Source organism: Phoca vitulina, unplaced genomic scaffold (assembly GCF_004348235.1).
Source record: "Phoca vitulina isolate PV1807 unplaced genomic scaffold, GSC_HSeal_1.0 scaffold22, whole genome shotgun sequence".
In the NCBI taxonomy this organism is placed as follows: Eukaryota; Metazoa; Chordata; class Mammalia; order Carnivora; family Phocidae; genus Phoca; species Phoca vitulina.
Genome location: NW_022589725.1, coordinates 45,857,337 through 45,872,956, shown reverse-complemented (window position 1 = coordinate 45,872,956; position 15,620 = coordinate 45,857,337). Strand labels below are relative to the sequence as shown.

Sequence of the window (15,620 nt, the reverse complement as noted above, 5' to 3'; positions counted from 1 at the left end):
ACAGTAGGCCCTCCATGCACTCTAGTCCTTTCTCCCTGGGAGGGGTGTGACACTGGAAAGGCCATGGACAGAGTCAGCCCAAGGGGCCTGGGCCTCAGCTTAAAACCCGCCTTTTCTTTTAGGGTGTATTCGCTTCGTGCCCCGCTTTCAGGGAGGCCCCTCGCCCTCGGTGGGACGTGGTGGAGGCGGCCGGACTGCGGGTCGGGGCTGGGCGGTGGCCAGTCCGTCCTGGAGCGGCTCCGGCCGTGCAGGCGCCAGGGTGCCATGAAGTGTGTCTTTCAGGCAAAGCGGCGGGAGCAGATGGCCCACGCAGGAGACGGCAAGCGGATGTCCTGGCTCCCCGTGCTGGTGGTAAGTGCAGCCTCCCCCTGTGAGCACCTGCAGTGGCCCCGGAGGAGGCTCCGGCAGGAGCGCCTCTACCTGCCATGCTGCCAGAGGCGGCCGGTCCCTTGGCCTCTTCCGCGTCGGTCTACGCAGCCGTGCAATGGGATTGATGCTGCCAGCAGCCCCTCACCGGCTCTTCCGAGGGTGCAGAGCACTGAGCAGCACCCAGGTCAGATTGGACTTCTTGGTGGCTCCCTTTCTAGGGTTCCATGGATAGAAAGGTCCTTAAATGCTTCTTTGTGTTGCAATATACACAACCCAGCGGCTGTTGGTGAGCACCATGCCTGTGGGTCCCCCCGCTGAGAAAGATCCAGGCTTCTGGCGGAGAAGAGGCCACATGTGACAGAAATCCACTGTTCTGGAGGCTCTGGGAAGAGGGCCGCCTCCTCTGTGACTTGGGGGAGGGTGGGAGCAAAATTTCGTGGGTGAAGGGCGTTTGGAACAGGCCTGGAAGATGAGATGGAGTTTTGAGGGAGGGGTCGGGGGACCAGCAGTGAGGCCAAGTGGCAGGAAATGGGATGGCCTGCCCAGTTTATTAGCTGCAGTTACTGGGATCTGGCACCACATGAACGCCAAGTGACTAGCCGGTGCCCCACCCAGGCTCCTTCCCCTGCAGCGCCTGCTCAGGGTACCCACCCGAGTAAGCGTGCGTGTCTCCAGGGAGGCACGGAGGCCAAGAGGACACCCTTTCTCCTGGCAGGTGTCGCTGCTGTGCTCGGCCAGAGCAGAGTATTCCAACTGCGGTGAGAATGAGTACTACAACCAGACCACGGGGCTGTGCCACGAGTGTCCGCAGTGTGGCCCGGGGGAGGAGCCCTACCTGGTAAGGCCCCTGCCAGCTGCCCCTGGGCCCCGGGGAGCTCTCCTCCGTCACACGGGTGGTGTCACCATCGCGTGTATATCGCTCTGCGTGTGTCCCCAAGCTAAATCAGGCCGGTCGCCCGTGGGCCTCAGGCGCCACGTTAAAGGGTTTAAGCAGCAGTGAGCACAGGAACAGTGCTTCCCTGGTGTGAGAGATGGCCGGGCATTTGTAACATTTTTTTTAGAGGACAACCATTTTCCTACTCGACCTTGATCAGATGGGTTTCAGGGCATCTGAACCGGAGGCATGACTAATGTCCTGCAGTAACGGCATGCTGACTCCTGAGCGTGGCGTCGCCCTCTCCTGCAGGAAAGGCTCAGCATGTTGTTAAGGGCTAAGAGAGACGCCCCCAGCATCAGCATTCAGGGCTCTTGTAGAGAGTCAAGCACGTCAGAAGCCACGGGCTGTGTCACTGGCAGGTCATCCCCTTAGCTGGCTGAATTTATTCAGGGACCCTCGGGAGCAGGGCAGCGTCTGAAGCCCAGGAGCACTGCGGAAAGGAGCTCAGAGTTGGAGGCACAGGGGCTTGCCGTTAGGACAGGTCAGGGAACCAAAGCCCAGCAAGAGAAGCTTCTGGAAACAGCCAGTGTGCCTGGCGTGTACAATGCACCCAGTGTGCCCCAAGGACTGCAGGTCCACTCATGGCAGGTACAGCTGGTGTACTCACCTGTGTTCCTCTGTCCTGTTCCTCGGCCAGTCCTGTGGCTACGGCACCAAAGATGAGGACTATGGCTGTGTCCCCTGCCCGGCGGAGAAGTTTTCCAAAGGAGGCTACCAGATATGCAGGCGCCACAAGGACTGCGAGGGCTTCTTCCGGGCCACGGTGCTGACGCCGGGGGACATGGAGAATGATGCTGAGTGCGGGCCGTGTCTCCCTGGGTAAGCATGGCCGCTGCCAGGACTCACCTCAGGATGCTTTCTGCAGAAGGCCCTGAATGTCTCATTGGCGAGGCCCCAGGGAAAGTGAGCACCTCAGACTACAATGTATCGTCACTCCTGCTGGCTCTACAAGGGGCAGCTCCACAGGGAGGGGGGCACCTGTCTGGAGTCAGGAAGCATGGGGTCTAGGATGGCCAGTCCTGCCACCTAGAGGATGGGCAGCCCACCCAGGCTCAGCTTCCATGTCTCTTAAGTGGCTGTTAGTCATAATCGTAATAATATCTTCTGACAACCCAAACCAAACAAATTTGTTGAATACTTTAAGATAACACATGTGGAATGCTTTGAAGAAAAGAAAACTAATATACTGTATAATACACTGTCTAAATCTAGTGTTTTTGTATTCTGGAAAAATCTGAGGGTAAAAGCTATTAATAGGAATATGTGAATCATGTGGTACCTATAATTCCACCACAATTCGGTTATGTATCAAAAGTTTTCCCAAAAAAGCAAAGTGAAAATGTAGTTAGCATGGAAGAAAGATAAAATCTTCCTTCTGACAGGCAGGACACATTAGCAAGTTCTGCCTGGGAGAGGGAAGGGCAGCCTTGACACCCAGGATCTACCAAGCCACGGCTCTTGCTGCTGCCTCCCCCTAGTGGCCACACAGCACAGTGCTTGCAAGGGCTCCAGATAAAAACAAAGCAGTGACAAAGGCTACGGGGTGGTAGAGGTGATATAGGTGGTACAGGTGGTGGTGGTGGTAGTGGTGATGGAGGTGGTGATGGTGGTGATGGAGGCAGTGGTGGTAATGATGGAGACAGTGGTGATGACAGAAGCCGTGGTGATGATGGTGATGATGGAGGCAGGGGTGGTGATGATGGAGGTGCTGATGGTGATGATAGAGGTGCTGATGATGGAGGCAGTGGTGGTGATGATGGAGACAGTGGTGATGATAGAGGTGATGCTGGAGGAGATGGTGGTGATGATGGAGGTAATGGTGGTGATGATGATGGTGGTGATGATGGAGACAGTGGTGATGGTAGAGGCAGTGGTGATGATGATGGAGGTGATGGTAGAGGAGGTGATGGTGATGACGGAAGTGGTGGTGGTGGTGATGGAGACAGTGGTGATGATGGAAGCAGTGGTGGTGATGATGGTGGTGGTGATGATGGAGGTGCTGGTGATGGAGGCAGTGGTGCTGGTTGTGGTAGCAGTGGCATTTTGAATAGCACACTATACTTTGCAACCCACTTGTGCACATTATCTTCTCTGGATCATTGTACTGAATTAAGAGAAGAAAGAAAGTAAGAAGGATATATTCAAATAAGAACATGAGGCATTAGTCTGTAAGAAGAAGGAAATACAAAGAAGGCAGAAAGACCCACCAACCTAAGAATAGATTGGAATTGAATAATTCTTTAAAATGAGGAGATCTTACAACTTGCAGAAATTAACCTTAGTTCAAATTTGTTACAGAGAAGCATTGATTCCCATGGCTTTCATCTTCCATCTTTCTGCTGGTGACCATCCCCCACCCCTACTCTCTCCACTTTTCTGTCTTCAGTTCAGACCTACCTCCAGAGCCACAGACCTGCATTTCCAAATATCTGCTTGATAACTCCATGTCAGTGTCCCTGAGACAGCGTGTGATTCAAACACAATGATCAAATGAATAAAGAAAGCAGGGGAACCTTACTGCAGAGGCTTATTTTTCAATATGCAAAAAAGCAGATAGCTATACCCAGGGAAGATATTAGACTGTCTCTTGAATAATAGGATAAAAATAAAAGTTTTGTAGCTGACAGTCTTTAATTTATTTGTTGAGGTTATTGCATTGTGGGGGATCCACCAAAAGGAACATGTTAGAAGAAGAAAAATCAAGGCATTCCCCCACCCCCATGAATGGTACAAGTGTCCATTGAGAGAGTGTTCTGCACAGATGCTGTGCTTGAATGAGAGAAATTCAGTATGGTCTTCTTATTAGGTGGGTAGAATTAGGCTCTGAGAAAGTGTCTGCTTCCTGGAACTTCATCTTCGCTAGTTTTTATTGGTGCAGGCATGACACAACAGAGTTTCATGGACTAACTATAGGTGTGCCAAGGAAAAGCATGCACCCCTTGCCATGTTCACCTTGGAAAGCAAATAATCCTCTTTTCAAAATCTCAACTCATTCTGAGAGCCTCTCGGTGTGAGAAGCTGACCTGACATTCGCAACCTAGCCTAATTGCTCCTGCACTTGTTTTAGTAAACACATGAATTAAGAGCCTACCAAGTAGAAACTAGTGAGGCAAAGGGGAAAGACATGGTTCCTCTTTTCTGTGAGGTAGTGAGACAAGGAAATCAGTGACCACAGCATAGTGTGGTAGGTGCCCACGGCGTTCTAGAAGTCCAGGAAGGACCCTTCCCTTCATGGTTAGGGAGGTGGGTCGGGAGGGGTCTCAGAAGACTTCTCAAGGTGACGTTGGGATGGTGGGAGTTAGTCACGCTAAGAATTAGGACAGAGTTCTCTGAGATGTTCAGGGCAAAGCTCAGAGGGGCAAGCCACCTGATGGGATGTGGAGCTGAGGGTCCCTGTGGCAGCACGGAAGGCGCACCCATGGGGGTGTGGAGAAACCAGCAAGGGGTGCAGGGGCCAGAGGGGAAATGGCTCTGGAAAATGATGCTGAAGACACTGGTCTTTAGCTCGATGCTGAAGCGGGCCACCATGCAGACTTTAAGCTGGTAGAGAACACAACTGGGCAGTACCTTGGAAAGAGGCAGCAGTGAGGAAAATGTGCTGCTAAGGAAGACATGGGAGCCCAGGGGCATTGTGAGAACTGGGTCAAGATGGGAGCCTTGGAAGTTGGAAGGAGAGGGAAAATCTGAGTTCACTGGAAGATAGATAGCATGGACTGGAGTTGTAGACCGAGGGCATGTGGGGTGTGGGGAAGGAGATCTTGAAGAAGAATCTCAGATGTCACCCTTGGCCAGCTGTGTGGACAGTGATGCCATTTGCTAAGATGTGGGATACAGGAGGATTGGGATTAGTGGAGGGAAGGTGGAGGGAAGATGGCGGACCCACATGTGCATTTGAGGTGGTTGTAACATCCAGACCAAGGTATCTGACAGAAGCTCAGGTCGGATCTGGAAGCCATCTCTACATGAATGGTGTGGGAGTCGATGGTCCAGACAGGCTCCTCCAGTGAGGCAGCTTCATAAAGAAGAAGCAAGGGTAGGTGCAGAATGGAGCCTCGCCCACAGCATTGCTGGCTCTGACCCAGCCATGCAGCCGTGGCTCAAACCATGCATGCATCCCACAGTGGTCTGTGAGATTCAACCATGAGATTATTCCAGATGGTCTAAAAGGGGCAGTGATTATGAACTTTGAACAGCCTGTTTCATTCTTACCTAGCTCCACAGAGACTTTCTAGCCAGAAAGCACAGCCCTGGGACCAGTGCAGTACATAACCCTGCCCTGTAGGCAGGGGCCAGCGTGGTCACGAGAAAGGCTGTTCTGTGGCAGTGAAGACAATTTCCTTGGCCCTCACACATTTCCCAGAAAGAGGATTGCCGGTGGAATTGCTGTGCATGCCCTGCCTCTCGAAGGCTTCAAAAGATAAGGATAACTATCTGTAGAATTAGTGGGGAGGCTGACATCTATACTCTTAAAAGGGTCTTCCCAGTTCTGAAGTCTTGAGTAACTCCCTTCCTGCTCCGTGAGAATAGCGACCAGCTTCTTCCACGCCTTGTCTCCAGCCCCCAGGACACTCGCTCAGTGGGTGAAGGCCACTGTGCTGGAGACACATCTCCACTTGCATCTCAGTGCGTCCTCACATTGCTCCACGGATATGAAGATGTAGTTGCTTTCCAGTTTGGCCTTGTCATTCCCAACCCCCGAGGCCACTGCCACAAAAGGCCCTACTTTATCTCTGGTGCCCCAGCCTCCTCCTACGGGCTCTGTGGAGCTTGGTGTGTGTCAGCGGAGGGCGCCAGGGCCTCCTACCTCCTGTTACCCGCCCTCGGTCTAGGGAACAAATAAAGCTCTCATGCTGTGTCACAGGGGAGGATTACAAGGGGTTTTGGTAAGCTGGCCCTGTTTGCTCGGTGAAAGGCTGCTTTCATTCCTGAGTCCGGGTGGCTGCCAGGCCACAATGCAGGCAGCCTCAGAGTTGTCTTCCTAACGCCACAGGTTGCCTTGGCCCTGGCCCCCTTGTGGTTTGGCAGGCACGCGCTCCTTCTTTGCCCTCTCTGCTGTGCATCAGTATGTGGCCGAGATGCTGGCAGAACAATGAGCATACACGGCTTTCCTGTTGAGCAAGGCTGCGTGGGAGGACCAGGAACAAAAACAGGAGAACAGGAAGACAGCTTAGGTTGGATTTCGTAGCCTGCCTCCGCCCCCTGCCAGGGCATCATCTTACCCATGGCTGGCTGTGGCCCATCTCACCTTCTGTTGGCCGGCTTCCACTTCACGTCTCCTCCCTTCAAATAAGGCATTCTGGGGTGGTTGGAGGACCAGGTGAAGGACACGGTTCTACATGCCACATTGTGTGGGAAGATGGAGCATCCAATGGCTCAGTGGCATCCATTACAAGCTTAGGCAAGGAAATCTTTGGAGGAAATCTATGTATCTATTGACATGGAGGAACTCGGTCCCTTCATAGAAGATTCTAGAGGCCCCTTTTTTTTTTTAAGATTTTATTTATTTATTTGAGAGAGAGAGCGCACGCGCCGGTGCCCATGAGCAGGGGGAGGGGCAGAGGGAGAGAACGAAGCAGACTCCCCGCTGAGCAGGGAGCCCAACATGGGGCTCGATCCCAGGACTCCAGGATCATGACCTGAGCGGAAGGCAACTGCTTAACTGACTGAGCCACCCAGGCGCCCCCAGAGGCCCCGTTTAACCTGAGTTTTATCTTGGTCTACTTACCTTAATCAACCTTTGAGGAAAAAAACAAAGAAGAACTAAGAAAAGTCTAAACATAGATGCAAGTATAGGAAATTAGGCCTCTACAGAAAGAGGGAGGGACCCGACGACAATCTTTGATGGGGCACGGGCCCCTGAATGAACACCCGGCTTCAAGCTGATGGGAATCTGTCAGATAGGCACCCAAACAATTACTCCCCACTCCTGCACAGCCAGGGTGAGAGAGAGATCTGGGTGTAAGCTACAGCAAGAGTTGCTGAGGTTAGTCCTGAGGAGGAAACTCTCACACTTGAGAATGTTCTGCGCAGCAGTGCGTGCCGGGAAATGTGTGAGGTAGTCAACATGCCGACTCCGGCAGTGAGATCCCGCAACGGCCGTCCGGAGCTGACTCATTTTTTTAGATGGATTGCCTTTCGGTATTTTGTTTCTTGGCTAAGTTATTTAATACGTCACACATCTTGGTCCAGATGCGCAGTGAGGACAGGAGGCCCAGCTGCCGCTGTTGCGAGCCCCGTGGGAGCCAGCCAGAGCCACTCGGGATGAGAGCGAGAAGGAACCGTGTGCTGAGGAGGGGAAGCAGACCAGCCCCCCGGCGTGCACGGAGTGTGGCATGGAGTGTGGCACGGAGTGTGGCTGCCCCGTAGAGCCAGCGAGGAGCTGTCCTGAGCCCGGGGTTCTCTGCCTGCTGGGTGGCTGCACTCTTCATCTAAGACAGAGCTCAGCACCCAGGGTTAAACAGGGTGGGCCTAGCTGTGGTTCTGCTTTTGAAAAAGGGAGGAAAGAGGCACAGAACTCCCTCAGGGCTTTTGTCAGTCTGTGAACTTTGAACTTCCACGGAGAAGAACTTCATCTCATTCATTTATTTTTCCAACCAATGTTGGCCTGAAACTGTCCCTCCTCAGTACCCAGCACAAGTACCAGGAATGCATATATGAACGGGGCTGGCCCGAGGGACTCCCAGTCCAGCCACAGAGACAGTCCTGCCCTGGCAGGGGACTGTGCTGGAGGTGGAGGTGAGGGGTAACTCAGAGCCCCAAGTGCCAGCACTGGGTCTGGATGTTAAGCATCTGGCGGCTGAGCTGGAGCCTGTCACCCCCGGGAGGCCACACACAGACACAGGCCGCCTCGTGGGAGCAGATGCACCATAGGCCACCGCACTGTCGCTTCCTGCGTCCCAGGCACGGATGGCTTCTGGAGGGTGGCAGAATGTGTGTTTGAGAGAGGCTTTTTCCAGAAGGCTTATCTGGAAAACTGGCTGTTGTGGCTTCTCTGAGGGGTGTTTTGAGATTGGTTAATTAATGTTTACGAGATACACAGGGATCTGAGGATAAAAGGCCCTGAGGAAGGGCAGGCAATTACGATCATAATGTTATTGGTAATGGTCCAGCTCATGGCGGCTGGAGTCCAAAGACCCCCCCCCTCAGCACTTCTGCCACGCTGCCACCTACCCTGCCATCAGTGGAGGCCTGAGTGTGCACGGCTAATAAAACAGAGATTAAAAACCAACCATGGAAAAATCCAATAGTGGAGAGGGATTTTTCATCTTTTGACTTGTAATGAGGGAAAACTTTGGCACCAGCTCACGTTACTTAATCGACCTCTCATGATGTGATAAATGGCTCCATGATCACCACCGAATGTGTGTTTATGGAAAGCAGGCACACGCCAAGAGAAGCGCCAAAACCTGCAGGTGGAAAGGAGCCTGAGCTGTGAGCGCCGGAAGCGAGGACTGCTGGGTGGGTAGGGTGGCAGGTCCTGCGGAGAGCTCTGACCCAGGGTGCAGAGCTCTGCGGGGAGGGCGTTCTGAGAGCTAGCGTGGTCACCGGGGCTGCCTCATTGACATTGGGAAGCTCGAAAGATGTGGCATCAATAGGGGGAAAGACTTCACCATCTTACAGTGAGTGATTTGTCCTTTTCCTTCAGTGTGTACAACCCCAGTGTGAGCGCTTGCCTTAGGCAGCGTCTGCGCCAGGTGCTTACTGGGGGGGGAGCAAAGCAATCTCAGTTACGACCTGGCTGTGTGTCAGGCCACGCTGAAGGCCTTCTGCACTGGCCTCTCCAGATGCTGACGCTATCTCTCTGTCCGCTGCGGCCAGCTCTGTCCAGTCTCAGCAGGTGTGCGGGAGGTCTGGGAGGTGCCAGTGTCCGAGGGGCTCATAGGTGCATTTTCCAGTAATCCCACCAGGCTAGAGGCTCTGAGACAGGCACTCGCTGGGTCAGGGTGTGCCCCTCCTCCGGGGTGTTCTGGCTCACTGGCTGGGACACCCAAAGAGCTAATCAGGTTCTACTGGCAGATATTCCAGTGACTGATGTGAATGAAGATGATGATCGCTCACACACACTGAGCAAATCCATCGGTGAAAAGAACCAAACAGGAGAGATTAAGGGCCCCAAATGGCCCAATATTGGAAAAAGAATGTTCCATTTCAAGTCATGCTGAAAACTCCCAAGGAAACTCAGTGGTCAAAATGGGCAGCTGGCTCTGAGAGCTCCTGATTCCCACAGCATATGTCTCATTCCTGCCTTTGGTGATGCTTAGATCATGCTTGGATCATGCCTAAATCATGGGCATGCCAAGTGGTCAGTACTTGCTTGTGTGACACCTGGCTCAGCCGCCTGCTCTGTCTTGTCTCTCCTTCCCTGCAGCTACTACATGTTGGAAAACAGACCCAGGAACATCTACGGCATGGTCTGCTACTCCTGCCTCCTGGCACCCCCCCACACCAAGGAATGTGAGTGCTCTTGTCCTTCCGTCAGAGCGGTACTGCTTCCCCACTGTCTCTCTCCTTCCCCTGGGTGTAGAAGGAAGCCAGTCCCAGCACCTGGACAGATGAATGACAGTGAGGGCAAAACCAAAAACACTCCCGTGGGCTGGCCAGCCTGGCACAGGCCCCTGCAGGGAGGTTCGCTGCAGCCGAGCTTAGCGAGTGAGAGACAGGTCAGTCACCTGCCACCTGGCGTGAGTTTTCGCATCTGTAATGTGGGGTCACAAAAATCTGAACCCCCCTTTCATGCAATTCATGGAAAAACCAATGAGATCACAGTTGCCAAGGTATTGTGCAAAGTCCTGCAAAGCGCTAGATGATTTTAAGTTCTCATATACGTGTTTTCAAACCAGGTAAGGCTGAGGGAAAGGTGAGGAGTGGTCACAGTGAATGAACCGGAATCCACGAAGCCCATGTGAGCAGTGAGGCTCACAAGTTCAGAGTCCCACCATAGGCTGTTTCTTTCCTGTTTTCATTCTGGTTGATCCTCACTGCATGTATCTGTGAGGAAGGGAACTCTGCTCCAGAGAATGTAGTGTGTAGCCACTTGGAACTGTGGTCTGGAGAGACGCCATGGAGGTGGGTGGGCGGACAGCTGGTCCCTGGGCCGCAGGAGCCCTTCCTTGCTCTCCCCCAGCCCCACTCCCACTGCAGGGCAGAAGAAAGGCTGTGAGGGGACCCTGCCTCTCCCAGCTCTCTCGAAGGCCCCCACCCCATGTGCTCCCAATAATCCTGCCCAGGAGAATAGATCAAGGGCCTGCCCCTTAAGAGCGGTGGGAAGTGGGGAAGGAGAGCAGGAAGAGAGGGGGACCACCTCTCCCTCTCCTTCGCCTTTGGGTTCAGGGAGAGGAGGTACCCAGGTGAGCATGTGGCAGGGCTGCCGGCGGGGAGGGGGGTACCCCCTCTTTCCTAGATTGCTTCAGTAGATGCGCCCGCAGTAATGGATTTGCGTGTCTTTAAAGCGGAGCTTTGTACCCAGCCACATGCTCATCAATTCACAAATTAGAGGAGGCCCAAGGGCTCCGGGCTGCCAGCAGGTCCTGTGGTGATGTCAGCTGCCGTACCACTATCTCCTGCTGGGGGATCCCAGCCGATTCAATACCAGACAGTTCTGGGCTGGAGCCCTCACTGAGATGTCAGACACTCCCCACCCGTGTTGAAAAGGCTCTGCCTGTGGAACCTGGAAAACAGCTGACACGTGAGGTTTGTCCCTGTGCGGGACTTCCATAACCACCTGGCCGGCTGGAGGGGCACCTCCCTCCTCTTGCCATCTGATAGTGGGGTCCATGGCATGAGGAGAGAAAGCAAAGCCCCTGAGCCCTGGACACTTCGAGAATGAGTGCATCCCTGCCCTAACCCCCAGCCCTGAATTGCTTAACTGAAAACCAGCTCCCAGTAAGGCCTCATAGCAGGTTCGTAGCAGCCAGATCTAGAAGAGGCCAGCAAAACCAGTGAAACTTAGAGTCAGGGTGCAAGCCACCAGACCTCTGTGTGTCCGTATGGGATATGGGGAGAGGCGACTGGCTAGGCCTTGTCGGGTGACATGGTGCATGGAGCCTGGGTCAGGGCCTCAAGTGTGGACATGAGTGTTACTCTCTCCAGCTATGGGCTCTGCACCTCCTCAGTCCAGAGATCTTTTGACCCCAAACTCCTGCTCAGGAGCAGCAGATAGAACCAGAAAAGCTGGTTATGACCACAGCTTCCACGAAGACCCTGGGACTCAAACCCCCAGGCTGACCCTGACAGTGTCACCCCAGGAAAGCCAGGAACTGAGGGAAACCTCATGCATCATGACCCCGATGTCGGCTGGCTGCCCGAGCCCCACCAGGCACCTCCCTGAGCCTACAGTCAGTGGTCAAGAGCGCCTTTGCCTCCAACCTGAGACACTTCCTCTGGTTTTGATGTGATTTCCCTGGGTCCTTGCTGCACGAAGCTACCCTGAGTCAATAAGTAGCGGACTGTGCAAAGCCATGGTCAGAGAACTTGGCACAGACCCTGGGGAAAGCATGCAGTGTGTGTATTAGGTCTGGGACAGCCAGGGGCGAGGGGCAGCTCCCGGGAAGACGCCCGTGCGGGAGTGAGCCCCGGGTGCCCGGGTTGGGAGCTCCTCAGCAGAGAGGGCCGGCCAGGAGCTGCTTCGGCTCTCCCCCACCCTCAGGGGCACTCCCTGTCTCTCTGTGCGGCAACTGCTCTTCCATCTTAGGGGAAGAGTTGCTTCTCTACGTGGCTCTGTGAAGTGTTGGGCAATGGGACCATTGGTTACAATCATCTTGCCTTTGGGCCAGTTGTCATCCCTGATGAAAACAGAAGTCAGTGGAAGTTACTACAGAGGCTGGTACTCAGGGACCCTAAAATACCCTGCAAGCCTCGAAACCTCCCTCCGTGTCTGTTTCCTCTCCTAGACAATTGAGAAAATTATACCCTCTCAGTATGTCAATAGGGCTGACACATCCACGCCCCAAATACCTTGAGTACTGAAAACACAAAGCAAGTGTAAATGAGGACTCTTCTGTAAACCACTAGAGTGCAACAGGGAGGCCCCCAGATGCTCCGGGCACCCCCAGAGTGCTGAAGAGCCTTGAGAGAAGGGCCTCCCCTCCCCACCCGCTTGCCCATCAGGAAAGTGTAGGGCTTCCTTCCGGACGCTGTGGTGACAGAAACCACTTCCATCCCATCGCTGTCTGTCCTGGAAATCAGCACCAGATGGAAGAGAGAGAAGAAGCCCTTTGGTTATTTTTCAGTGAAGGCAAAGAACAAGATCCACTTGGTAAACCAGCACTGTCTGGTTTTCTTTCTTTCCTGAGAAATAAAGTCCTGAGAACCCACGCCTGAGAGCTGTCTCGTAACGGAATTCGTGTTGTGGTTTTGTGAGCGTGGCTCCACCCCGGGTCTCCCAGGCCCACGCAGGCCGCACCTCACTTGCTGACCTCCTGTCCTCTGTCAGCTCCCCTGGGCCCAGCTGGCAGGAGCCCTCCCTCACAGAGCGCTGGAGGGACCAGTGAGGCAGCTCTGGGCCTGGGGACTCACTTGTCCCATTGGCATCATGTTTATCATCACTCCTCTTCATTTTTATTAGACACCGAGCCCTGTGTCAGGCCCAGGATGGACTCACCTTTTGGAAAAGCCTTCTCAGGAAAGCTGTGGCAAGTTTCATTCAGATGCCATCGTGCAATGCCCAACAGTGATGCCACTCAAGTGTGAAGCTTTGGCATCCCCAAAGGCCCAAAGGCCAGCTGTTTCTAACACAGTGTTTCTCAAGCTGGGATGCGTACACCTGTCACCAGGGTCCTGTTAAAAAAGAGATCCTGGCGCAGCAGGTCTGGGGTGGATGCCCAGACTGCATTTCCAGCAAGCTCCGGAGGACCCTCACTTTGAGCAGCCAGGTTTGAACGGCTCTGCCCATTGTTCCAGGATCCGCCACTGGGGGGCGCTGGGCCGACGCAGCAGCCTGGGGGCACCCTCGCCAACAACTAAGAATCAATAAACAAATCACTCCTGAAAATTCAACCTGCTTGCCCCATGCAGAGAGAATCCCAGCAGTCTTTAATATATATGGCATGTTTATAAATTGTGTGGATTAACAAACCTCAAAGGCCCCGTAAATCCTGTCATCACACTGAATAGAAGTATTACTGCATTAAGCCACGTGCTTACAGTTCTCAAAATCCTTTTGAGGAAAGTGGACGAACACCGTGAGGAGCCCGCCACCTCCCGTACTTACTGTCCCAAGTCAGTGCTGCCCCGAACACACCAGTGAGCTAAGCAGAGCCAGGCCCTACTTACTTTCATTTTAATGTAGACTTCGTGTGGCAATTCATGGCGATTTTCTGGGACTGCAGTTTTCATCAACCCTCCCTTACTCCTATCCTGCAGGATCTCCTCTCTGCTTATTTAAAGCTAGGCTCCAGTGGGAGCATCATGCAGGGTAAGATGGATCAGTAGTTGACCACCCAACAGAAACAACAACTGAAGAACATTCTCATCTAATGATCTGTTCCAAGGAGGCCAAATGAACCCAAAACACAGGGCACATACTGGAGCGGAAGGAAACTGTCCAGACACCAAATGCTCATGAGAGCAGAGCAGGGCCTGGAACAGGGAACTTGCCATGCAGGGAGCTGGTGGCCGTGGCATGCTGTCCTGGGGCATCTGTGCGCGGAGATAGACCTCCAATCATGAGGTCTTCCAGCCCACCCTCCCTCTCACCGTGGGATGAACAAAACGTTCCCCTGGTCGGCTCAGGGATCACGGAACAGCCGAGCACAGACCGCCCAGCGCCTGCAGCCCAGGGCCCTTCAGTTGACACTGGCTGGAGCTCAGTTCGAGGGAAATGTCGTACACCAGGGTAGAGGCCCTGCTTGCCACCTGAGCGAGGACAGGAGCCGCCTGCTGGGGGCGATGGGGCGTGCGTTACCGATGTGCCCCAGCCCGCACGCAGTGTTTGCTGCCGGCGCCTGGGGAGCAGCCCTGCCAGCCAGGCGCAGAGGCATCTCGCGAAGTCAGTGTGCAGCCAGGCTGTTTTCATTGTTCCTCCCTGGACCACAGGCCTGGGCGCATGTGTGCCCCCAGCCCCTGTCCCCCAGCCTTGGCTGGCAAGCCCCGGCAGAAAGGGACAAGAAGAGACAAAGATGACAAATCCACAAACAGAGCCCACAGGTATTTTTTTTCCCTGAGGAATAGCTTAAGCTCCCTTGAGTCCCTTACCAAACAGATAGATTAGCTTTGTTTTCAGTGCCATGTTTGCTTTTAAAAAGGAAAGCAGGTTCTGCTTGAAGCCCTGCCCCACGTCACTTTCCCCACTTGACTGGATGCCGTTGAAGCCTCCTATGCCACACTGGAGGGGAGCCGCGTGGTCTGCACACAGCAGAGCCTCCAGCCCCAGGGTCGGCCACGCGCACGAGCCCTCACAGGGACGGGGGGAGGGGGGCGCACCTTCCCACCAACACCTCCCAAGGGACCACTGGTTCTGAGGCCAGGGGAGAAGGCTAAATGGAAAAGCAGAGAGTTGTCGTGAGTTTAGGGGTAGGGAGCCCGAGAAAGCTTCTGTTTGTGCTCCAGAAAGGCAAGCTAAGAAAGGCAAGTCTAAGCTCTGGTCACCAGCAGGGCCACTCCCTGGAACCGCAGGCGCCGGAAGACCCAGCAGAGGAAGCAGAAGAACTGCCCCTTCCAACTGTCGTTGAAGGAGGAAGGGGTGTGACCACGGGGCCCGAGAGCTGGGGCGGGGTGGGGGGCTGGGAGTAAGGTGGGCAGCCTCTGTTCTGAGCAGGTCAGCTCTGCAGTCTGCATTCATTCAAGGGCAGCCTGTGCTGGTGAGCACTCGGGCCCCATGGGCAGACCTGCTTGCACCCCTCAGCACGCCTCTCTCTTATAGTGGGAGAGCTAAGAAGTGGTCCCGGCGACCAACAGCTGAGAAAGAAGGAAAGAAGCAGGAACCACAGAACTCATGGTGCCCTGTGGCAGGGAGAGACCGCCCCGTCCATCTTGCGGTGCTCTGCGCCCACCAGCGTCCACATCTGAGGCAGGCCCTCAGGGATAGAGACAGGTGAAGGGGCCAAGGCCAGGAGCTCCAGATAAGCTAGGTCCCTGGGCTCCAGAAGCAGCAAATCCCCACAGAGGAGACACCTCTGGTGCTGAGAGCTCAGACTTGGCAAGACGGCTCCCAGCACGGGCTGGAAGCGCGGCAGGGCGGCACCAGCAGATCCCGTGCTGGCCAACAAGCCTTCCTGGGTTCCCGGGCCAGCCCCGGTCCTGGAGTTGCTGGGGAGGGTGTGTGCCTCACAGCCCTCAGTGCTTCCCCCACTGTACGTGCGTTGTTTAAAGAGCCTGC

At 54.4% G+C, this 15,620-nt stretch overlaps 1 protein-coding gene across 1 annotated transcript in view; it reads left to right on the top strand.

Annotated features, from left to right (window-relative positions):
* Positions 1-294: 294 nt before the first annotated feature.
* EDAR (ectodysplasin A receptor) overlaps positions 295-15,620 on the top strand; it is a 35,402-nt gene continuing 20,076 nt past the window's right edge. Inside the window, exons 1-4 of the mRNA XM_032420107.1 lie at positions 295-351; positions 1,085-1,207; positions 1,944-2,125; positions 9,675-9,760. Of these exons, the coding sequence (XP_032275998.1) occupies positions 301-351; positions 1,085-1,207; positions 1,944-2,125; positions 9,675-9,760 (442 nt within the window). The 5' untranslated portion in view covers positions 295-300. The remainder of the gene's footprint in view (positions 352-1,084; positions 1,208-1,943; positions 2,126-9,674; positions 9,761-15,620) is intronic.